The 24,878-nt window shown below is 37.1% G+C and overlaps 2 protein-coding genes across 3 annotated transcripts; one reads left to right on the top strand and one right to left on the bottom strand.

Annotated features, from left to right (window-relative positions):
* Nucleotides 1–408: 408 nt before the first annotated feature.
* On the top strand, nucleotides 409–19,260 carry hspa8b (heat shock protein family A (Hsp70) member 8b). The gene is made up of 9 exons (XM_049467085.1): nucleotides 409–566; nucleotides 7,432–7,648; nucleotides 7,737–7,942; nucleotides 10,283–10,435; nucleotides 11,367–11,922; nucleotides 12,616–12,818; nucleotides 15,366–15,564; nucleotides 16,442–16,674; nucleotides 17,881–19,260. Exons 2-9 carry the CDS (start codon nucleotides 7,444–7,446, stop codon nucleotides 18,076–18,078), a joined length of 1,953 nt encoding a protein of 650 aa, XP_049323042.1. The 5' UTR covers nucleotides 409–566; nucleotides 7,432–7,443; the 3' UTR covers nucleotides 18,079–19,260.
* Nucleotides 19,261–19,479: 219 nt separating this feature from the next.
* lim2.3 (lens intrinsic membrane protein 2.3) lies at nucleotides 19,480–23,911 on the bottom strand. Of its 2 annotated transcripts, none has more exons than XM_007260549.4 (5): nucleotides 23,768–23,911; nucleotides 21,909–22,090; nucleotides 21,644–21,793; nucleotides 19,795–19,929; nucleotides 19,480–19,658 (listed from the first exon to the last, which is right to left on the bottom strand). In XM_007260549.4, exons 2-5 carry the CDS (start codon nucleotides 22,081–22,083, stop codon nucleotides 19,600–19,602), a joined length of 519 nt encoding a protein of 172 aa, XP_007260611.1. In that variant the 5' UTR covers nucleotides 22,084–22,090; nucleotides 23,768–23,911; the 3' UTR covers nucleotides 19,480–19,599. The 2 variants fall into 2 exon arrangements, with proteins under 2 accessions (XP_007260611.1, XP_049323041.1); XM_049467084.1 differs by lacking the exon at nucleotides 23,768–23,911 and adding an exon at nucleotides 22,288–22,338.
* Between the last annotated feature and the right edge of the window lie 967 nt (nucleotides 23,912–24,878).

The raw sequence follows: 24,878 nt of genomic DNA, 5'->3' as shown, positions 1-24,878 counted from the left end.
TAGAAAGTGTTACAAATCATTACGGTCACTTACCTTGTATTTACAGTCCGTTTGTTGAATGTGTGATTACTTGAACCATCAGTTCAAAAGAATCGACTCGGGGAACTGAATCGGAACTGTTACGAATCTGAATTATTTTTCATTGTATTAAACGTGCGGTTCAATAGAATCGACTCGATTGAACTGAATCAGACTTTTCAACATCGTAGGCTGAACCGAGCTCGTTTGGAAGAGTCGGTTCGTTTAAAGTGAATCAAACTTTCCTTCAGATCTTTCTAGTTAAAGAATCTTCTGTGTTCCGTTGCGTGGAGTTGTTGTGGTGTGTGACTCGGAGCTCCGCCCGAATCGGTTCGCGGCTCCTGATTGGTCTTCGCGGATAGCTGAATGTGTTTTGATTGGCCGGATGGTGGGCTCGGTGTTCTGGACGGTTCTGTGCGGGTCTTTAAGGGGTGGCGCGGGGGAGAGATGCTGCAGGAGGATCCGGACTCTGAGAGACTGATATTACCTGCTGCTGCGGTGAGAGATTTATCACAGGTTATACCTGCTGAAGAGTCGACTGTGGACAGGTGAGGAGATGAACTATGATTCAGTGATTCAGTGATTCGGATTTGGCAGCTTAATAATATAATAATAATAATAATAATAATATCAGATAAACTCTGATAGATGATAGACTGATAGATGCACTGTAACTTAGCTAACTCTTACTGGCAGGGCTGATTTAACTGACTCACTGCACGTTTTGTAGGAAATAGACTCCTCTGATTATGTTAGACAGTGTAAGACAGCGGATGGTTTATATTAGTGAAGATTTGGGGCTGAAAGTGGAAATAAACGGAATGTTCATGGCACTAAATCTCGCAGTGTCGTAATGAGCCGAATCGCGCGGAATGTTCTAGCAGGAGGACTCGGTTCCTGACCGAGTGAAAATTGCCCATACAAGGAAACTCCCCTCAGCTCTTATATAACTAATGTTTCAGTAAACTACTGAGCTCACAGCCTGGAGGAAAAACAGGGAATAAACACACTTTTACTTCGTGTACACCAGGGGTGTCCAAACTTTTTTTGTTGGGGGCCAGAAGGAGAAATATATTTGAAGTCACGGGCCACAGACTCTGTAATAAAACAAATAATGAAATATACACACCATTTTACTTGACTTACTATCTTTATCTTTGACAGTGTTGCGTAAACTAAGATTTTTCAAATTGATGTTTCATTTTATGATGTCTCTTAATATTAAACTCCTTAATTACAGCAACTTTTAGACTCTTTGGCCCGTTTTTCTGCGCTAAAACTGCGCACTCTCTCCTCTTTTAGACTCTTTGCCCCGTTTTTCTGCACTAGAAATGCGCACCCTCTCAGCTTTTAGACTCTTTGGCCCGTTTTTCTGCACTAGAAATGCGCACCCTCTCCGCTTTTAGACTCTTTGGCCCGTTTTTCTGCGCTAGAAATGCGCACTCTCTCCGCTTTTAGACACTTTTCCCCCGTTTTTCTGCGCTAGAAATGCGCACTCTCTCCGCTTTTAGACTCTTTGGCCCGTTTTTCTGCGCTAGAAATGCGCACTCTCTCCGCTTTTAGAGTCTTTGGCCCGTTTTTCTGGGCTAGAAATGCGCACTCTCTCTGCTTTTAGACTCTTTGGCCTGTTTTTCTGCGCTAGAAATGCGCACTCTCTCCGCTTTTAGACTCTTTGGCCCGTTTTATTGCGCTAGAAATCCTCACCCTCTCCGCTTTTAGACTCTTTGGCCCGTTTTATTGCGCTAGAAATCCTCACCCTCTCCGCTTTTAGACTCTTTGGCCCGTTTTTCTGCGCTAGAAATGCGCACTCTCTCCGCTTTTAGAGTCTTTGGCCCGTTTTTCTGCACTAGAAATGCGCACTCTCTCCGCTTTTAGAGTCTTTGGCCCGTTTTTCTGGGCTAGAAATGCGCACTCTCTCTGCTTTTAGACTCTTTGGCCTGTTTTTCTGCGCTAGAAATGCGCACTCTCTCTGCTTTTAGACTCTTTGACCTGTTTTTCTGCGCTAGAAATGCGCACTCTCTGCTTTTAGACTCTTTGGCCCGTTTTATTGCGCTAGAAATCCTCACCCTCTCCGCTTTTAGACTCTTTGGCCCGTTTTTTCTGCGCTAGAAATCCGCACCCTCTCCGCTTTTAGACTTTTTGGCCCGTTTCTCACATTATTAAAATCTGCTTAACAGCGGGCCAACTTTCATTCTATTTCTAAAATACTAAAATATTTCTAATTTGGACACCCCTGGTGTACACTAACGTTAAATAATATTATATTACACTGTAAATTAATTATGAAGTCACCCTCACTATGAAGGAACACATAAGGAAAACATGTAGTAACTTAAAAAAGGTGTTTCTGAGGCAGAATATCAGAGGGAGCTCTTCTTTTTGTATTTCTTTATTTAGGTTTATCCCATTTTCACCCCAATTTACAAGGTAAGTTAACTAACCCATTCATAAGGACTCCCCCCATCACCTCTAGTAGTCAGACTCTGCCTCTTTTTGAGCGCTGACGCTCAGAGGAAAGCGCAGCGACTCTGTGTTCTGATACATCAGCTCACAGACGCAGCCTTGTGCTGATCCACATCACCCTAGGAGTGATGAGGGGAAAGAGCGCCATCTACTGTACCCACCCAGAGAGATCAAGACCAGTTGTGCTCTCTCAGGGCTCCAGCAGCTGATGGCAAGCTGCATGAACGGGATTTGAACCAACGCTTAGCCCATTGGACCACTCAAAAAGATGGAACTTATGCTCTTCCTTTCATGGAGCGGTCCTGATGAGAGCCAGTTTCATCATAATGTATTTGATAGTATTTTATTGCGAGTGCACTTGAAGATACTTTCAAAGTTCATAAAATACCTTAATTTCTTCTTAAAGTATTTTTTCTTTACTTCTCATAATCTGAATTAGAACATTACTCAAATATTCACTATTCACTGTATACCTGTAACTCTACCTCTTCACTACTTTACAACTGATGCTCTCAAACACATTAAGAGGCAAGAAATTAGGTAATTAAGTAATTAAACTAAATTTTAAGCGTTTATTTATTTTATTGTGAACGATTATGCCTTTCAGCTAACGAAAACCCAAAAGAAAGTATTTTCGAAAATTAGATTACTGGTTTAATATAAGACCAGTTGCTACTTTTGGCAGTGTGGGCAGTGTGCCAAATCCTGCTGGAAAATGTAATCCGCATCTCCATTAGACTCATTAGCAGAGGGAAGCATGAAGTGCTGACTTTAGACTTGATAAAACACAGTAAACCAACATGTACATCAGTAAAATGTGCTTTTTAATTTGGGAATCAGTGTCCCAGATTCAATCCAAGCTGCTTAATGAGTAGTGTGAAGTAGTTTGCTTTCACTGTGTTTTTATATGTCTTTGCCTTTTGTGTATTTTGTGTATGAAAGTTGCTATATAAATAAACTTGGTTGGTATAAACAGTGGCGTTAGGCAACACCACACATTCCAGAATAAATAGTCTGCTGACAGATTGTAATAAATGCTCTGTGGGATTTACTGGTACGTTTTTAGATAACCATTCCTGTGATGGCCACATGATCCAGTTAAACAACTTTTTTGGAATTGCAGTATTTGTTATCTTGTCTGCTGGGTGAGGATCTTCCCTCTTCCCCAGATCTGTTATTGCTTGGAGATGGTTCTACTATTACCCGAATATTTCTGATAAGAAATTTGTTTTTTTGCACTTTTATCTGGATGCTGGGCTGATAGTTAATGTTCAGCTGTGCTCTGGGGCTGTTGATTTAATTAAAGGCCTGTTTAGCCAAATTGAAAGATGTAGGTTTATATACTTTTAATCTTAGTTCTTTCTTTTTCTCTATTATTGATTTATTCTTCCTTTCCTCCGCTTCTTGGCGCATCTGTATGTCTGTCTATTCTCTGGTTAAAATGACTGAATGAATAAATACATAAATATATATATACAGCTCTGAGCTCTGGATAAAAATATGAGACCACTTAAAAATGATGAGTTTCTTTGATTTTACCAAATAGAAAACCTCTGGAATATAATCAAGAGGAAGATGGATGATCACAAGCCATCAAACCAAACTGAACTGCTTGAATTTTTTGCACCAGGAGTAAAGGCAGAAAGTTATCCAAAAGCAGTGTGTAAGACTGGTGGAGGAGAAGAACATGATGCCAAGATGCATGAAAACTGTGATTAAAAAACATTGTTATTCCACCAAATATTGATTTCTGAACTTTTAAAACTTTATGAATATGAACTTGTTTTCTTTGCATTGTTTGAGGTCTGAAAGCTCTGCATCTTTTTTAATTATTTCAGACATTTCTCATTTTATGTAAATAAATGCTCTAAATTAAAATATTTTTATTTGGAATTTGGGAGAAATTTTGTCTGTAGTTTATAGAATAAAACAATGTTCATTTTACTCAAACATAAACATATAAATAGCAAAATCAGAGAAACTGATTGAGAAACTGAAGTGGTCTCTCATTTTTTCCAGAGATTTATATATATGTAGTTAGAGCTAGATTATCTTCAGATATCGAGTTTTCACTAAAGCATGGACACACAGTTCAGTTAAAGAGAGCTGTGATGTAATTTACTGTATCATTAACCCCCCTGTGTGTGTAAGAGTATCTTCCTGCAGTAGAGACAGCTGGTGTGTTAAAGAGGCTGTATGAACAGCTGCTGCGTCTGTAAGAGAAGTCCAGCTGATGGAAAAAACCTGTCAGCACACCATTATAGAGGGGTTTATATTTATGTTATATGTATAGTTGATCTCTTTTCCCGTCACTGGATTCCAGTAAAGCTGCTTTGTGAAAATGTCAGTTGCAAAAATGAAAGACTACTAGGGGTGTCACGATCTCGATATTTTATCGAAATCGAATCGAAATGAGGTCATGGTCTCGAGTATCGAAGTCAAAAAGAGGATCGACGATCCCTCACCAACACAGCGCATCATGAGCGCAGCCCCGCCCTCAGTTCTGCTGTGTGAGAGACAGCTGCCTTTCAACCACGGAGGAGAAACTGAAAACGGATTTATAGAAATATAGACAGGGCTCTCAAGTTTTGAGTGTCGGCGGGAGTGTGATCACTGTTTTTTATCTGTCCAACGGGGGAGGGGGGGCGGGGGTTGGGCGCGCAGGTTTTGTATCTGTATCTAACGGAGGGGTGGGTGCGCGCAGGTGAGAGCGTGTGAACTCGCTGAAATGCGTGTGTCAGTGTGACTTGAGAACACTGACTATAGATCACAGTGAGGTGGATTAAAAATCTTAAACTTATAATTGACTACACCTGTTGCTTTCCATTGAATTAAAAAAACATCTTTCTCTCAGATAAAGTAAACACAAGCGTGTTTCTGACTAAAATAAAAGCTTTTCAGGAGAGATATAAGTTATGTGTAAATATTTATAAGACAATACCTGACAAAATCTGTTTTAATGACGTTAATAAACATCACTGTGACAGCGCTAGTCGCAGTTTCACCACATCACTTATCTAACCAGCCTGTACTGATTTCTGCCCCCCAATAATGCTTTCAATAACCTCTAATAGCCTTTAATAGTCTTCAGTAGCCTTTAAAAGACTTACCTGGCGGCCGTGGTGTGTCCACTAAACTCCGTAGTTATAAACATCCTGAGGTTAGCAGCGCGCTAACTGACCTGTTTATAATGTAATCCGAGCAGTGCCTCCGTGTCGGCTGTTCTAACCTGCTGCTGTTAGCTGCTTGGGCTGAAAGATGAACTGTAGTGAGCTGTATTATCCGGTTAGTGGGGTTAAAACCTTTATTTGTTTACAGAAACAGTAAAAACGGACTGGCTGAGCTCTGTAGCCCGTGGCTGGGCTTGTGCTGCTGCTGCAGCTCCGACTAGTGGTTGGATGAAGAACTGCAGCTTCATGTAAGTGAGCAGTTTCACCAGCCATCCACACACAGCTCTGATAAACTGCTTGTTTTAATAGTGCACACTGTTGCTACCAAAAAAAGTCACTAGATGGCATTACCATATATATCTTAATAAATAATAATAATAATAATATTTATAATATTTATAATAATAATAAATATATTATTTAAATTTTATGAGGCATAAAATAATAACAAGAAAAAAAAACAAGAAAATCGAGAATCGAATCGAATCGTGACCCTCAAATCGAAAATGAAATCGAATCGAGGATTTAGAGAATCGTGACACCCCTAAAGACTACATAATAAAAATGACCTGACTTGACCATCCAGAACTGACTGCACGTATAACACTGCTCTCCCGGGATTAAAATACAGTGTGAAGCAAAGATGCCACAAGTATCCAGGGATGAGCTGACACTGAAATATCAGTACTTTCACCAGAATTCTGTAATCTGTGAAATCTGTTTAGTTAAATAAATAACGATGGGTCAGATTCAATCTGTGAACATTTTGCATTATAAGAAATTATACGAATGCTGTTTTCTGTCTGTAATGCACACAAAATAAGACACTACTATCCTAATTAGGGGTGGGCAATATGGCCCTTAAAAAATCTCACAGTATGTCATGGTATTTTCACAATAATGATACTCTTGGTGATATAATCACTGAATTAAAAAAATATATATATTTCAAGAATACACTACTGCAACAAAATGAAAATTAAATTTTATTATTGCATACATATGGCACACCCCTATTTGAGATATTTAAAATACAAACATTTTATCAGATTTGTAACAGAAGTCAATGATCCAGAATATCATGATACTAATAATAATGCACTCCAAATATCTCCATATATCCAGGATTAAAGCAAAACTAATGATACTGGACAGATAAAATCTGTCTCTAGTAGATATATAATGGAAAATGAGAACAGTGTGAATTTTTCTTTTGCTAAAAACAGTAAAGAAGTAGCACCCTGATGTGATAATTAGGGGTGAGTGATATGGCACCATATTTCAGGGTATAATATTGTTCACGTTATTAAAAATGTTGGCGATATTATTACCTGCGATACGATATGGCTCCCCTAGTCCTAATATCAAATCTATATTAAAACAAATCCAATAAACTAAACATTTTATTCCTCAACTAGATAAAACAGTGTTCTAAATGAGTAAAAATTAGCTTGTAATACGTTGCCTCATTTGTTCTCTAGTGCTGACATGCACTAATGTCTGAGTTGCTGTTTTTTTTTTGTCCAGTGCAGTGGGCGGGGCTAAGCTACTGTTTCATTGGCTGGTTTATGATCTATTCTGATTGACAGCAGGTCTCAATTAGTGTTCTGTGCAACAAAACATTTGAAAAAGAAACTACATGATGTTAATTACATAACTACATGATTGTAATTGACGCAGGATCTGAAAGGGTTAAAATAGAGAAAGAATCTAAAAACTGTGGCGTGGGTTGCCAGGTTTGCTCCCTTCACCCAATATTTTTTTTTCTCGCTATTTGCAGGAAACAGAAACCATGTCTAAGGGACCAGCGGTCGGCATTGACCTCGGGACCACCTACTCATGTGTGGGGGTCTTTCAGCACGGCAAAGTCGAAATCATTGCCAACGACCAGGGAAACCGCACCACGCCCAGCTACGTCGCCTTCACCGACACCGAGAGGCTGATCGGAGACGCTGCCAAAAATCAAGTCGCCATGAATCCCACCAACACAGTGTTTGGTAATCCTCATCATTGATTTCCTGTGAAAGTCGACGCCTGTTGGTTTTTGATGCTGTGCTGCATTTAACTCCTGTATTTCATGTTTAGATGCAAAGAGGCTGATTGGACGGCGGTTTGACGATGCGGTTGTCCAGTCAGATATGAAGCACTGGCCCTTCACAGTAATCAACGACTCCACACGCCCTAAAGTCCAGGTGGAGTATAAAGGAGAGACCAAGGCGTTTTACCCGGAGGAGATATCCTCTATGGTGCTGGTGAAGATGAAAGAGATTGCGGAGGCGTACCTTGGAAAGGTTAGAGAGAGGTTTTATCACTTTAATAACAGTACATGGCCAGATTCAGCCTAAACATGCATTCTGAGAATAAAATATATTTTATTTTTATTTAAAATGCTTATCATTATATATATACTGAATAAGACCCAATCTCGTTTCACCCATTGGCCCCTTACCACTTTACTTTTTTATTTTTTTATTTTTAAGATCTTTATTAAAGAAAAAGGTCAATTATAATATTCAAACATACAATATCAGCAAAAATATTTAACAAATATACAATATTAATTAAAACCACTCCATTATTTTCCTAAAAACTTTTTTAAAAATACTTTTTTAGAGTTGTTACAATATTTTTAAACACTGTGTGTCCAGGAACAAACTGTTGGTCTATTGTCATACGTGTCCTAGTTTTCCACAGATTATACTTTGTGAAACATACGATATACCAATAAAATTCACTAAATATGCTAGCTAAAAAGTTCACAAAAAGACCCTAAATAACAGATTTAAAGTCAGTGTCCACTTCATTCCCATTAGTTTTTTAAAAAAGCACAAAACTTTACATGATCTATAACATTCTATTAGAAAATGGTCTAATGTTTCTTCCTCGTCACATTTGGGCATTAGACATTGTACAGTTTTAACGTAACAGCTCTATCTATTGCTCTGACAGAAAGTCTTTTTACAGCAATTAGCCAGGCATATCACATATTTAACATATCACATAAGTTATGTATTCATATTTTGTTTTCATCCTAAGAAATAAGATTAAAGCTGTAATTACATATCAAATTATAAATATTTTTATTTGAACCACCTACCATTTACCACTACCTCTCTGTTTTGCGAGTAAAGGCCAAAGATTAGGGTGTCCCGATTCTTGTTAGGTTGGAGGGGTAGGTTAGGGGAAGGGCTTGTTGGGAAATAGAGCTTATTAGCTCTTCATACAGAGATTTACCAGATGCACACTTCAAATCGACGGGTCTGAGAATCACTGGTAAGATGGCGAAACAAGCGACCAAAGAAAAACACAAATGTAACCTTTCCTTGTTAAAATTGATGATTAGCACTTTATTACCGTAGCTTAATGTGTACTTTCAGTGTTTTATGGCCAAACTCTTCATAACAAGCATTATAAAAAAGATTGCTCGTAGTTTGTCTCAGTAGCTAGACAACTAGCTAACTTTCCCGTTCCACCTTAAATGGTGAAAAATGAAATAAAAGCTCCCCATAACAGAGAAATTAAGGAATAGACAATAATAATGAATTTCTGCAGCATCTCCCCCCTTTTAAAGACATACAATAAATTACGCCCTAAAGTTAACTAGTTAACCAGCAGCAGCAGCTAAATTACGTAACTTTAGAGCTACCCACTGTGCAAAAGGACACTGGGCCAGTTCCGTTTTTGAATTGAAACAGATCCTTTTTGCTATCTGGGTCCTGATAACGTATCGGGTGCTTGAAGGGTTGTCCCATGGGAGGATGGGAGGATTTAACCCCTTTCGAGTTACACTCGAAAAGAAGTGGTAGGGCCCAAGGAAAAAGGGATGAAAAATAAAAAAATTGAGATGTATGGAAATTCTAATTTTACAATTTACGCTCAAAAAATAATAGTAAAAACACATGAAAACAAAGTCTGGATCGATGCATGAACACAGCTGCTAATTAGCACATTATGATGGGTATCACAGCTCAGCAGAATACTGGATTGATGCACAGAGACACCAGTGTCATTACTCGCTACACACAATGCTAGTAGGCCTGTGATGCCACTGCTAAAAAAAAGCCTACACACTAAGAAAAAGAAAGAACAGATTTGTACTTAAAAGAGTACAAAGCTTGTCGCTGGGGCTGTACCTTATATTGAGGCACAAAAAAGTACCTTTCAGTGAAAGTCCTTTTTTGTACCCATGGTTTTTGTGGCAGTAAAGATCATAAAGATTATAAACATTATCATCAACTAAATATGGCTCAAAAACTTGATGATCCAAAATTGTCTTTCTTTCAAATAAAAAATGTGCAATTAAAATATATATTGTTTATTAGTACAGTGGCTGCAGGTTAAATGGTACAAATTTGTACTTATTTCTGTTAGAAATGACTTTGTACTTCAGAGGGAACAAATCTGACCCTGTAAAGACCAATATTGTACCTTTGCGGGTACAATTATGAAGAGTGTACCTTCGAGTACAAAAAAGTACTCTTATCTTACCTCTGTTTTTTAGAGTGTAATGTTAGAGTAAAAGCATTTGGTTAATTTGGTGTATTTGTAACCCTTTGCCTCATTTGTCTCATGGTCTTTTATTTACAACACTAGTTCAGTATTCATCATTTCATATATTCTTTCTCCTGCAGACGGTCACAAATGCAGTGGTTACTGTACCTGCGTACTTTAATGACTCTCAGCGTCAGGCTACAAAGGATGCAGGGACCATTTCTGGACTAAATGTCCTTCGAATCATCAATGAGCCAACAGCAGCTGCCATCGCCTACGGCCTGGACAAGAAAGTGAGTGTGCTGTCATTTACATTGTAACCATTAGAATTATTATATTCTTCATTATCTTTACATACAGTTCGAGTCTCACTTTTCTGCTAAAGGAAAACTTTGGTGTAAAATTGACTTTTTTGTAGTAAAACATGATAAAAAAGTACTTACCTTTGATGAATAGCACTCCTCTGTTCTCCTGCAGCTTTCTGAGATTCAGAAATGTTGTGCTTTTTGCCCAGCACTCTGTACAATGGCAGGCAGTATAGGAGCATATTTTGCCCCAATAAAACGCATTTTCCACCGTTAATCAGGCTCAAAGTAGCTCCAAACTTCCTTGCTAGAGCCCTGACATTTAAAACGAGGCATTAATAACTTAAAAGGTGCACAAGAACCTTATTAAAAACATATTAAAAATGTTAACATATTGTGCTGTAGCTTTCAGCTCCGTGTGCCGCCATCATTGTACTGATAATGACAGACATATACATACATAGAATCCAGCTAACCGCTAATGGTAATGCTAATGCTGCCTCAGCAGTGCTAGCCGTGGATAACAGCAGGCTACAGGCCGATAATTCTTACCTCTGCCAAAAAGCTAGCATGTTACGCGGTTAGCGGCTAATGCTAATACTGCTGGAGAACTAAACTGAATCTCCAGTATAACCCTGTACTTTAGCAGAGTGGCTTTACTGCTCCTTAATACCTGACTGGTACAATTCATACATAAGAAGCACTGATGATTTTTTGGGAAAATTAGGAAAAAGATTTTTAAGTGCATCTTATAGTGTGAGAAATATGGTATTGATTACTTTTCCTACTTTTCTCATATTTCCCTTTTATTCAGTTTTATTCAATCGATATTTTATGTATCAACTTGACGACACCATAAATAAATACTCTTAAATTAAGGTATAAATAAAGTTTGACTGATTGATATTGATATTTGCAGGTGGGTTCAGAAAGAAACGTGCTGATTTTCGATCTTGGCGGCGGCACGTTTGATGTCTCTATCCTGACCATTGAAGATGGCATCTTCGAGGTCAAGTCCACAGCTGGAGACACTCACCTGGGCGGTGAGGACTTCGACAACCGCATGGTCAATCACTTCATCTCCGAGTTCAAGCGCAAATACAAGAAAGACATCAGTGACAACAAGAGGGCGGTGCGTCGTCTGCGGACGGCCTGCGAGAGAGCGAAACGCACGCTCTCCTCCAGCACTCAGGCCAGCATCGAGATCGACTCGCTCTACGAGGGCGTCGACTTCTACACCTCCATCACCAGGGCTCGCTTCGAGGAGCTGAACGCCGACCTGTTCCGCGGCACGCTGGACCCTGTGGAGAAATCCCTCCGTGATGCTAAACTGGACAAGTCCCAGATCCACGACATCGTGCTGGTTGGAGGGTCAACTCGCATCCCTAAAATCCAGAAGCTCCTGCAGGATTTCTTCAACGGAAAAGAACTCAACAAGAGCATAAATCCAGACGAGGCTGTTGCGTACGGTGCAGGTAATAGGAATGAAGACTTGATTTCTGTAGCTTTAATTGAGTATTTATTTATTAATGATATTAAGGAAACAAAATGGCTATTTTTTACGTCGTTACGTCGTTCACATTACTAGTAATTGTAGCTTTATGGAATATATGTACCTTTACATTTTATGCAAAATGGTGTCACTTAGTCAATATTTTATATTATTATTTTTTTAAATTATTAATTAATTTATTTACAATTTTTTTAAGGTTTGTTTAAATGATTGGTTTTAGATTTTGGCACTATAAGGCGCACCAGATAATAAGTCATACATATTTTCTGGTCTATTTTCATACATAAGGCACATTTTATGCGACTATAGTAAGGCACAGCAGGCCTTACCCTTGGGTGCAGAGACCTGTACAACTAAGCTAAGTTAAGTAAATAAAACAGTAATTCTTAAAAAAAATCATTTGAGTCAGAAAATGGATGTTAATCTGCTTATTTGGGTGAGTTAAGTGCTTCTGATTATTTGCAGTAAGCTTAGATTTCCAGATTTTCACTAAAGCTGGAGCATTAGCATTAGCATTTGTGGCTAACTGCTAACAGTAATGCAAATGCTGCTCCAACAGTGCTAGCCAGAGTTAGCAGCAGGCTATAGGCTGATGTTACCAGTATTTATTTACTAATGATATTTAATTGTATTCTTATTTTATTTTGCTCTGTAGCTGTTCAGGCAGCTATTTTGGCTGGAGATAAGTCTGAGAACGTGCAGGACCTGCTGCTGCTGGACGTCACTCCTCTCTCTCTGGGTATTGAGACTGCTGGTGGAGTCATGACCATCCTGATCAAGCGTAACACCACAATCCCCACCAAGCAGACGCAGACGTTCACCACATACTCAGATAATCAGCCTGGTGTGCTCATTCAGGTGAGAAGGATGGATTGAAATAGGATCGGCATAAGCCTTTGTAAATCTTAAAAAAGCTGATATTATACCCTCTCACTGCAATAAACCCCCCCGAAAACAAAAATACAATATCAGCAACATAGCAAAAAATAGAAATAAAAGTCAGTAAATAAAAAAGAGACAACACAGGCAAGAGTAATGCTTTGTAAAGTGGATAAACCAGGCAAAACTCAGCAAGGTGTGTGGGAGTGAAGGTGTATTTATACTGAGGGGAACAGGTGAAATCCATACTCTGGTGATTTGCTTCTGGGTAGTGCCATGATGTGCAGTGTCATGTGGTTGCGTGAGGGGGTGATGTCAGTGTGAGGTGCATTCTGGGTATCGTAGTCCGGAGGCTGGGGATCCGGAGTGTGGGCGTAACATATGCTTTGCAATAGATTAAGTTAGTATATATATTTTTTCTTATCTAATTCTAAAGTATCAGTATAAACAATAATCAGCAAAGTGGGATCCAAAGACAACACTACCATCGAACAGTCCAACACGGTTAAACACTAAATCGACCAAAATATTTACATGTATTTATTAAAAATCAGTACTACACTTTAAAAAAGATACAATTTTGCTACACATAATATTGTGATACTTTGATATGTCAGTATGTTCTTACCTCTACTTACTGTATTAATGGTGCTTAATAGAAATGCCACCATAATATACACTTATCCTACATATGTTCTCCAATAAATCATATTTTAATACCCAATAAATCAGCAATACATTTTTACCCCAGGTTACCATATTTTCCCCAGGTTTATATAAATTGGATAGTCCTAATCTTGTCTGTTCAGTAATGGGGCTGTGATTTCGGCCACAGAAAAAAGTTAAAGTTCTAATAGACTAAACAACTAAACAAGCAAAAACTCAAAACTCAACTTCTCATGACCACAATCTTCCCTGCAAACATTCAGTGTTTAAATTACTGCAGAAAGATGATAATGTTTGTGATAATAAACATCGTTTAATATCACTATTGGCTACTGAGTAGCTTGTTCATACAGTCGTCTGTCTCTCTGTATTTTCAGTCTGTTTGTTTGTTTGTTCCTCCATCTGTTCATCCATCTGTTTCTTTTCCTATCTGGTCATTCATCAATCCATCCATCCATTCATTTATTTATTTTTCTGATTATGTTTCTAACTGGCTATCCCAGTATAGAGTGAGTAGTAAGTCCTGGATGCAGTTCCAGCAGTAGTGTGTAGTAGTGAATCAGAAGCTCGCTGGTGGGAACTGTTTTTAGTGAGCTCTGATCTCAGCAGGGGTCTACAGCACCATCTGCACAAGCAGCACGAGTTTCACTCACTTCTCCCGACTTCACTGCTGTGCTCAGATCTGCTGAGTAGCAGGCTGGCAGTTTTAATGGAAAGCCAATCAGCCGTATTCATTAGAATATGATACAGATTCCCGTCTTTGCAGTTTAAAGGGGGATTGCCTTTTGAATACAAATCCCATGACTTTTGACATGTCAGTGAATATGGCTTAAGCCCTATTTGGATGGGATTAGTTTCTCAGGGGGTTCTGGGATAATGTTCTCTTTTATGGGGGTTTTTATCCTCTGTTATTTTATTCCTGTCCAGAACGACCATGTACGTGTTTTTCTCAGAAGTCCTCTGAGAAAATTACAGGCTGAATTATCTACTGTTTTTCTCTGAACTCCGTGGTCCTCCGGTAATTTTAGTCCCATCCGGAGTTTAATCACCTTGCATTTAATAAAATAGGTATTTGTGCAGTGCCGTGCACCGTAATCACACTTTGGGTGCACGTTTCCACGGAGATCCGCGTAAACACAACAGCGAGTGGAAATGCAGGAGCTACTGAATGCAATGTCATGTGACCGAGAAAGCTAAACAATGAAACTGTAACTCCTGTTATTTTAATGTGGGAGGTTTCATGGCTAAATTGGAGCAGCCTGGTCGTCAATCTTCATTAATTGCACATTATTGCACCAGTAAGAGCAGAGTGTGAAGGTTCAATTAGCAGGGTAAGAGCACAGTTCTGCTCAAAATATTGCAATGCACACAGCATTATGGGTGACATACCAGAGTTCAAAAGAGGACAAATTGTTGGTGCACGTCTTGCTGGAGCATCTGTGACCAAGACAGCAGGTCTTTGTGATGTATCAAGAGCCACGGTATCCAGGGTAATGTCAGCGAGATACCACCAAGAAGGACAAACCACATCCAACAGGATTAACTGTGGATGTTGTAAGAGGAAGCTGTCTGAAAGGGATGTTCGGGTGCTAACCCGGATTGTATCCAAAAAACATAAAACCACGGCTGATCAAATCACGCAGAATTCAATGTGCACCTCAACTCTCCAGTTTCCACCAGAACTGTCCGTTGACACAATACATTATTGTGCTCTAAAACCAGGTGTTTCAGTTTCATTGTCCAACCCCTGTATATTCACTGTTGATTATTTTCCTACATGTTTTAATATTAAACTGATGTACATATTTAATATGCTCTGGATTCTGTAGCTCAGGTTCTTACTTTACTGTGTTCTTCCAGGTTTATGAGGGTGAAAGAGCCATGACTAAAGACAACAACCTGCTGGGGAAGTTTGAGTTAACAGGAATTCCTCCTGCACCCCGAGGTGTTCCTCAGATTGAAGTCACCTTTGATATCGATGCCAATGGGATCATGAATGTCTCTGCAGTAGATAAGAGCACTGGCAAGGAGAACAAGATCACCATCACCAACGACAAAGGTACAACATCTCTCATGAGTTTATCTATCTATCTTTTATCTGTCTATTAATCTTATCTATTTTATTGTTACAAGAGATTTTTTTTAACAATAGTATCTTTTTTTGCTTAAATAAAAATATTCTGTTTACATTCCAAAGCCACTATATTGCACATCAAGCCACAAATAGCATTTTAATACAAGAAGAATAAACTATTCAATTTAAACATGGATAATTAAAAGAACAAACATTAACATTATCTATATAGTTACATGTATTATGTACATTATGGGTGACATACCAGAGTTTAAAAGAGGACAAATTGTTGGTGCACGTCTTGCTGGAGCATCTGTGACCAAGACAGCAAGTCTTTGTGATGCATCAAGAGCCACGGTATCCAGGGTAATGTCAGCATACCACCAAGAAGGACCAACCACATCCAACAGGATTAACTGTGGATGCTGTAAGAGGAAGCTGTCTGAAAGGGATGTTGTATAAATGTATAAATACTGTATCTATGTTCATATGCACACGTACATGTATCCACCCGTCTGCACAGGCATAAACATTTATAGACATATATACATATACATAAACACAATTTAACAGGATATGATGTCAGTTCCATGTATGCTATCAATGGTTTCCACCTTTTCTTAAATAAATCAGTGGTTAAGTTTAGCTTTGCTGTTATTTTCTCCATAATATAAACCTTCACCAATCTCTCTTTCCATTGATTAACAGTGGAGGGTAAATTGTTATACCAACATACTGTAAAAATAATTTCAAGCAGTTACAATATTTATTTACTTAACAAATTGCTTGAGAGCACTCCCAGCACCAAGAACAGTTTTTTTGTTTTTTTTACAAGAGTTTTAAATGTTCATCTCATTCTCAGGTCGTCTCAGCAAAGAGGAGATTGAGCGAATGGTCCAGGACGCTGAGAAATACAAGGCTGAGGACGATGTCCAGAGAGACAAAGTGGCCGCCAAGAACGGGCTGGAGTCATACGCCTTTAACATGAAGTCCACGGTGGAGGACGAGAAGCTGAAAGGAAAGATCAGCGATGAGGACAAGCAGAAGATCCTGGATAAGTGCAATGAGGTCATCAGCTGGCTGGACAAGAACCAGGTGTGTGTTATTATATTTCACTATTACACACTAAAGCTAAAAGCAGGGGAACAAACTGTCTTTATTTATTCTGCTGTAGGTAGCTCTAGAATGCTCTTTAGAACCTTCAAGAGTAGAAATTGTTTTTTACTTTTACAGTGATTTTTCCATGTTTGTATTACTTGGTATTGTACACAATAATATCAACAAGATTTTTGAATATCATGAACAATATAATACACTGAAATATCAGCCACCCCTAATTATCACATCAGGGTACTACTTTTTCACTGTTTTTAAGAAAAGGAAATTCACACTGTTCTCATTTCCCATTATATATCTACTAGAAACAGATTATATCTGTCCAGTATCATTTATTTTACTTTAATCCTGGATATATGGAGATATATGGAGTGTATTATTATTAGCATGACATTCTGGATCATTGACTTCTGTTACAAATCTGATAAAATTCTTGTAGTTTTGAATACACCTTTGTAATTAATAGCTTTGTAATTAATGCATTCATCAAAACGGGTGTCAATAATTGTTTTGACATATAGTGAATATGTATAGACATACAGCTCTGAAAAAAATTAAGAGACCACTTCAGTTTCTGAATCAGTTTCTCTGATTTTGCTATTTATAGGATTATGTTTGAGTAAAATTAACATTGTTGTTTTATTCTTTAAACTACGGACAACATTTCTCTCAAATTCCAAATAAAAATATTGTAATTTAGAGCATTTATTTGCAGAAAATGAGAAATTAATGAAATAACAAAAAAGACGCAGAGCTTTCAGACAAATAATCTCAAATAATGTAAAGAAAACAAGTTCATATTCATAAAGTTTTAAAAGTTTAGAAATCAATATTTGCTGGTTTTTAATCACAGTTTTCATGCATCTTGGCATCATGTTCTCCTCCACCAGTCTTACACACTGCTTTTGGATAACTTTATGCTGCTTTACTCCTGGTGCAAAAATTCAAGCGGTTCAGTTTGGTGGTTTGATGGTTTGTGATCATCCATCTTCCTCTTGATTATATTCCAGAGGTTTTCAATTTGGTAAAATCAGAGAAACACATCATTTTTAAGTGGTCTCTTATTTTTAGTTCTGGCCATTGTCTCCAGCAGTCCATTAATCTGAGGATGCTCCAGCCCCAGATACACTATAAGTTCTGTGTTTCTGCATTAATTTCTTGGTTTCTTGTCATGTTTTTGTACAGACTGCTGAGAAGGACGAGTTTGAGCACCAGCAGAAGGAGCTGGAGAAGGTGTGTAACCCCATCATCACCAAGCTGTACCAGGGTGCAGGGGGCATGCCAGGAGGAATGCCCGAGGGGATGCCAGGAGGATTCCCAGGAGCTGGAGCTGCACCTGGAGGAGGAGGATCTTCTGGACCAACTATTGAAGAAGTTGACTAAATTGTTCTTCGACATTTTCAGCTCGTTTCTTTGTTGCTCTCAGCTGTTGTTCTTTGGTGGCATGTTTCTAAACTCATATTAAAGGAGAACTCCAGTGTAAAATGTACTTTTGTTGTAGTAAAACATGATAAAAAGTACATTCCTTTGATGAATAGCACACCTCCGCTCTCCCACAGCATTCCAAGATACAGAAATTTTAACAGTTTGTCCAAACACCCTTCAGACTGGGTGATACGGAGCTTAATTTACCCTGATAAAACACTTTTTCCACCGTTATCCAGCTCAAAGTAGCTCCACACCTCCTTGCTAGAATCCGGAGAGCTCTGACATTTAAAACTACGCCAGAATTACACTGCTACGCCAAGAGGCAGGCTATGCGGAGTCTATGTATATATATCTATGTTATTATTATCAGTACAGTGATGGCGGCGCCCGGAGCTGAAGCTCGCGTTATAGGATATAAACAGTGTTTTTTTTTTAAAATAAGCTTCTTGTGCACTTTTTAAGTTATTAATGCCTTTTTTAAATGGCAGGGCTCTCCAGATTCTAGTAAGAGGTGTGGAACTACTTTGAGCTGGATAACGGTGTAAAAAACGATTTATCGGGGTAAATTATGCCCCGTGTCACCCAGTCTGAAGGGTGATTAAACAAACTGTTAAAATTTCTGGATCTCTGAACGCTGTGGGAGAGCGGAGGTGTGCTATTCATCAAAGATAAGAACTTTTTATCATGTTTTACTACAACAAAAGTCCATTTTACACCAGAGTTCTCCTTTAAACACTTGCAATCTATCAGAACTTTACTTGTGACCATATACTTGTGAGTTTGAGTCTAAGGAATGTCTCTTACTGAGAATTTACTTTTTTTATGTTTTCTAATGTTAAAGAAGCACGTTTATCCACTGGTGTTCACTGACTAGTGTTGCGTTTGTTTGTCTCACGTTCTCACGTAAAAAAATTGTGTGGCTCTCTTGAGTATATGCACTGCTATTTACAATAAAAACTTGCAGATTTCTGTGTTTTCTGTATTTAAAACTGATTTTTTTTTTTGTTCTATCCTGAGAATTGAGTCTATATTTTTGAGCCTTTTCAACAAAAAAAACATATACCAACTTTTTTTTTTTACTTTTTTACATAAAAGAACATGCTTATTCTTCTTAATTCATAAAGGCACTTAAAATAAAATAACTTACAATAGGAAAGAAGAAAAGGGAGCAATGGTGATATATACGGTTATTTATCAGTTTTAAAGGCTCACTTGTTGCACTGTATTAAAAACTGCATTTCAGTTCTACAGTAACACACTTTAAGGCTATGTGTTTTGTATGGTATCTGGATACATGGATGGCTTTATTGTTCATTAAAAAAAAAAACGTGTAAAAAATAACAGGAGTCCTTATTTTTTCTCATTCTCTGCAGCGTTTATTCATTTATGTTCAGTATTTGTGAGGTAAATAAAAATGGAAGGACCTTGTGGTTCACATTCACACTGGTAATGATGGTAGATGTGGGGTGAGATGCTTCAGCGTGACATCGGGCCTCTGGGTACATGCATACGGTAAGCACACATGTAGAAGATTCCTGAAAAAAGGACAAAAACAACTTCAAGATCTTCCTAGAGTGGAATTTGACTTCAGAATCTCACTATTACACAGAAATCTTAAACCCTGATGAGATTAAACACTGTCACTGGTGTTCAGAGAAATATATACTGCACCTGAAAAAAATGTAAGCACCACTGAGACCCAGCCCATTATATACGACCAGGAGAACCTCCAGTTTCCGTATCGTTTCCCGTAGTAGTTGACTGTCACTCCGGTGTAGATCGCCATGGCCAGCAGCACAAAGAAGCCTGAAACACACAGGGGCAAAATACAGCCATAGAGTTTAACATGGTTAAACATGGTTTCAGTGAGTAGAAGACTATATGTAGACTATATGTATACTATACAGTATGTAGTCTATATGTACTTTTATGTTGCCTATATGCAGACTATAGAGTATGTAGGCTTTATGTAGACTTTACAGAATGTAGTCTAAAGTCCCTTTATGTAGCCTACATGTAGACTATACAGTATGTAGACTCTACTGTATGTAGACTTTATGTAGACTCTACAGTATGTAGAATATGTATCTTATATGCAATTTTATGTAGCTTATATGTAGACTATCGGTATGTAGACTATTCAGTATGTGGACTATGTAGTATATGTACCTTTATGTAGCCTATGTGTAGACTATACAGTATGTAGACTATATGTAGTATATGTACCTTTATATAGCCTATATGTAATTTTATGTAGCCTATGTGTAGACTATACAGTATGTAGACTATACAGTGTGTAGACTACATGTAGACTATACAGTATGTAGTCTATATGTACTTGTTTGTTGCCTATATGTAGACTATAGAGTATGTAGGCTTTATGTAGACTCTACAGAATTTAGTCTAAATGTCCTTTTATGTAGCATATATGTAGACTCTACAGTATGTAGAATATTTAGCCTATATGTACATTTATGTAGCCTACATGTAGACTATACAGTATGTAGACTTTATGTAGACTGTACAGTATGTAGAATATGTAGCTTATATGCACTTTTATGTAGCTTATATGTAGACTATACAGTATGTAGACTATATGTAGACTAATTAGTATGTAGACTACATAGTATATGTACCTTTATATAGCCTATATGTACCTTTATGTGTAGGTATGTGTAGACTATACAGTATGTAGACTATACAGTACGTAGACTATATGTAGACTATTCAGTATGTAGACTATGTAGTATATGTACCTTTATATAGCCTACATGTACTTTTATGTAGACTATATGTAGCCTATACAGTGTGTAGAGTAGATGTAGACTATACAGTATGTAGAATATATGTAGACTATTCAGTATGTAGACTATGTAGTATATCTACCTTTATATAGCCTATATGTACCTTTGTGTAAACTATATGTAGACTATAGAGTATGTAGACTATATGTAGACTATTCAGTATGTAGACTATGTAGTATATCTACCTTTATATAGCCTATATGTACCTTTGTGTAAACTATATGTAGACTATAGAGTATGTAGACTATATGTAGACTATTCAGTATGTAGACTATGTAGTATATGTACCTTTATATAGCCTATATGTACCTTTATGTAGCCTATGTGTAGACTATACAGTATGTAGACTATATGTAGACTATACAGTATTAAAAAATATATATACAGTATATAGCCTATATGTAGACTATATAGTATGTAAACTATATAAAGCCTATATGTACATTTATGTAGCCTATGCAAACTATATGTTCCTGCATGCTGTCTATATGTAAACTATATGCAGAATACTCAGTATGTAGACTATATGTAGCCTTAATGTACCTTTAAATAGACTATATTTAGCCTTTATGTTGACTATGCAGTATGTAGACTATAGGTAGACTAGATGTAGCTTTTATGTAGACTACAGTATGTTATATGTTGCAAAGTGCTTGTGTAAACCTGTGGTGTTTGAGAGAGTCTGAATTGTTGAAGAGAGTGAGAAAAACACTCACATGAAATGAAATAGAGAATTCCTGCAGCGAATGTTTTGTCGAATCCACCGAAGGAGGAGTAGTTGATGAAGGCCATGACCCCTATCATCAGCCCAAAGAAGCAGGCCAGGACCGCCAGGATCATGAAGGCACGGGTGGCGTCCCAGTAAGCTGTGGAAATTGAAACAAGAGAAATCCAGTTCCAGTTCAGATTATTTAATATTTGGTATTTATATTCGTATTTGTTTTTGTATTTTTATAGGGACCCATCTTGCTTTGTTCTCACCAATGCTGTCTGTGTGTGTCATGCATTTCCCAGGCATGCAGTAGCGCCACAGGCCCATGTGCATGTAGCCGCTGGACTGCCGATACTGCATCCAGTAGTCAGTGGCTGTGGAGACCACCAGGAGTATGTTTCCTACTCCAGCACAGAATAATCCACCTCCCATAAAGCTGTACATCCTGGACCTGCACACACATTTACACAGACATCACAGTGCAGGAGAAAACCAGACTTTCTTCTTTAAAAAATAGGTTTAAGCTTCATTATTTCATGTCTTTTCTATATAAAGCAGTGTTAGGAGGGTTATATAAAGGAATTCTGAATGAATGCAGTTGTATGAAGGGGTTTTGAGCTTGGTTGAATGTGGTAAAAATGGACTTACTGGTTTTTGTTAGTGTTTATTTCAGCTTGCTAAAAATGGGTCTTGGATTTAAAGGTCTGTAAAGCAGATTCACGTTTTCATTTGTGTTACACTAAACAAAAAGTATATAAAAAAGTATATAAATGATCAGTACCTACTCCATGTTTTTATATAATAAATAAATAAATAAATAAATAAAAATTCTAGACACAATTCTAGACACAAAAAATTGGAACAAAACATTCCTATCCAATAAATCATGACAAAATACAACATGCACAAATGTCACTATGTCAAATCCTCTTTGTGTTGCACTAAAAATGGAATTTTCCTTGATAAGGCTGGAAATGCTTAGAAAAATAAAGTTGAGAAACTGAATATAATAATAATAAAAAAAAAGAATTGAGAATTGTTTTAAGTATTCATTATTTTATTTTGTACGTATGGTTTAGCTTTGTTACCTATACAACAAATCTAATGGACAGGAAATTCTATATTCTATATAAGTATTGTACAATGTTGGGTATGTCATTATATATTTTTAAATCTGCCATTAATATAAGATAAATATATTTAAAAAATAAGAAAAAAAGCAAAGCAAATCAGCATAAATCACTTTAGACAATTTTTTAGAAAAAGATGGTATTCATACTGGTCCAGGCCATTTATAACTTTTCATAATAATTTAAATGATATGAAAAAAAAAACTTTTTTGATTCTCTTTAAGAATATTCATTTTTGGGGGGTATTTGGTGTAGATAGTAGACAGATTAATGTTATTTTATTCATTTCATTCATTTTTTCTTTTGTCTTTATTTGAATATGTGGTTTTAAACAGGTGAGTAATTGAAGTAATAGAAAAAGTAATCTGATTATGTTCCTTTATTATAGCAATGATACTAAAGTACAATTATTTTTTGTATGAAGCAATCAGTTATCTGTAATGCAAAAGTAAAAAGTAAAAATCTCAACCCTGACAATTACATTGTTGCTGTTAGACACAAACCTCTCAATTTTTTTTCCCCTTTTTTTATGTGAATTTTGTTCATTGTTTCAAAGTGTAATGAATGTACTACATATAAAAATATATATGTAAAAAATCTTTTTACATTAACTTTCATTGAAAGTAAAAAAAAACAAACATTTTTCCTCTTAATGTAAAGTAGTTATTTTGGAGATACTTGGTATTTTTGTCTGAAAGTGACAACATGTCAATGTCCTTAAAAGGCTATAGTGTTCATATTATTAACACAGTTAACACAATAAGTTAAGAAATGCATTTTTGATATCTCTACTTTCATTATTGTAATTCTATAGATTCACAGATTTTATAGCAAATTATAGAAATTTCACTACTACTATTTCAGTAGTTTAACATAGTAGTACTGACTACATCTCTAAAAGCATCATTTACCTTAAGTAAAACTTTTCCAAATTCTACTCAAAATAAACAAAATAAAAATCCTTAAAACTGTAATGAAAGATGAAAATGATCACCTACCTTTATTCACCTCCTTATAAACTTTTTTCTCCTCTTTTTTTGCCCAATTGGATACTGAGAAGCTCAATTATGCCAAAGCTGACAGATTTCCTTTGGCTGTTGGCAGCTATTTTTTGTGCGGCACGGGACTCAGGGATGACGGCACCGGGCAACAATAGGGTCAGCAAAGCAGCAGCAGCCAATCAGAGCAGCTGACCGTGCGCTTAAGAGAATCTGCTGAAAATACAAAACCATTTAGTACTAGCTAAATAGTGCTGCACTAATACTGATGACCAAGGACTTTCAATTGACAATTTAGAAACATCACAGATAAAACATGCTAAGATGCTAAGATTTTTTCCCCTTTTTCTATTTATAAAAGCACTGTTTTCAGAAAAGGCATGAACTTTAAATGTAAAATGTAGTGAAAAAAGTTTAAAAGAGTTTAAAAGTAACATGATAAGAAAATTCAGCACTGCATTTAATCATTCACACAGTTCTAATCAATCTAATCAAGTCCTATAAGAAATGATTTCTATTTCATTAAAATAATAATAATAGTAAAAAAGATCATAAAACTTATTTTTAAATACTGCTGGAACTATTTTCTTCTTTTAATGATGAAAGGTCAATGACACGACTAAACTTAGTGATATTTGATCAACACAATGGCAGGAAGGCTAAAGCAATGACAGAATGAGCATCCAGTCTAAGTGTATAGTAGAATTAGCCTGCAGACTTCGTCTGAACAAGGGATCTGTACCTACTGTCCATGGCAAGTCAGCAGATAAAGAAGATGTAGGTAGTCTAAAGGTGCGAGAATTTTGTTTTGAAATAAAACATGCATACAAATAAAACAGTTAATAGTAAAGAAGAATAGTCGAAGTAATACTCAAGAGAACTTGAGGTTCAACTTACAGTATATAGCGCCTTTCTAGAAACCCAAGGACGTTTTACAATTTACACGTATTACACACAACCATTCATGCTCAACACTCATACACACACTGGTGAGAAGCCGCAGCCAATAGCACACAGCGTACTCTCAACCAGAAACAACCGTCCACCTGGAGGACTGCATCCAGCACTACAGCATTTACCCAGAACAGAGTGCCAATTCATATCTGGGCAC

Source organism: Astyanax mexicanus, chromosome 18, assembly GCF_023375975.1.
Source record: "Astyanax mexicanus isolate ESR-SI-001 chromosome 18, AstMex3_surface, whole genome shotgun sequence".
NCBI lineage: Eukaryota > Metazoa > Chordata > Actinopteri > Characiformes > Acestrorhamphidae > Astyanax > Astyanax mexicanus.
This window is presented reverse-complemented; position numbering and strand designations above follow the sequence as displayed.

What these genes read in the sequence shown, in the direction of transcription:
- hspa8b (XM_049467085.1), top strand. Translation starts at nt 7,444, where the DNA reads ATGTCTAAGGGACCAGCGGTCGGCATTGACCTCGGGACCACCTACTCA. An exon ending in TCCCACCAACACAGTGTTTG is followed by an intron (nt 7,649 to 7,736) that starts GTAATCCTCATC and finishes TTTCATGTTTAG; the next exon opens with ATGCAAAGAGGCTGATTGGA. An exon ending in CACCATCACCAACGACAAAG is followed by an intron (nt 15,565 to 16,441) that starts GTACAACATCTC and finishes TCTCATTCTCAG; the next exon opens with GTCGTCTCAGCAAAGAGGAG.
- lim2.3 (XM_007260549.4), bottom strand. Translation starts at nt 22,083, where the DNA reads ATGTACAGCTTTATGGGAGGTGGATTATTCTGTGCTGGAGTAGGAAAC. An exon ending in GACACACACAGACAGCATTG is followed by an intron (nt 21,794 to 21,908) that starts GTGAGAACAAAG and finishes CAATTTCCACAG; the next exon opens with CTTACTGGGACGCCACCCGT. An exon ending in AATTCTCTATTTCATTTCAT is followed by an intron (nt 19,930 to 21,643) that starts GTGAGTGTTTTT and finishes TGTGTGTTTCAG; the next exon opens with GCTTCTTTGTGCTGCTGGCC.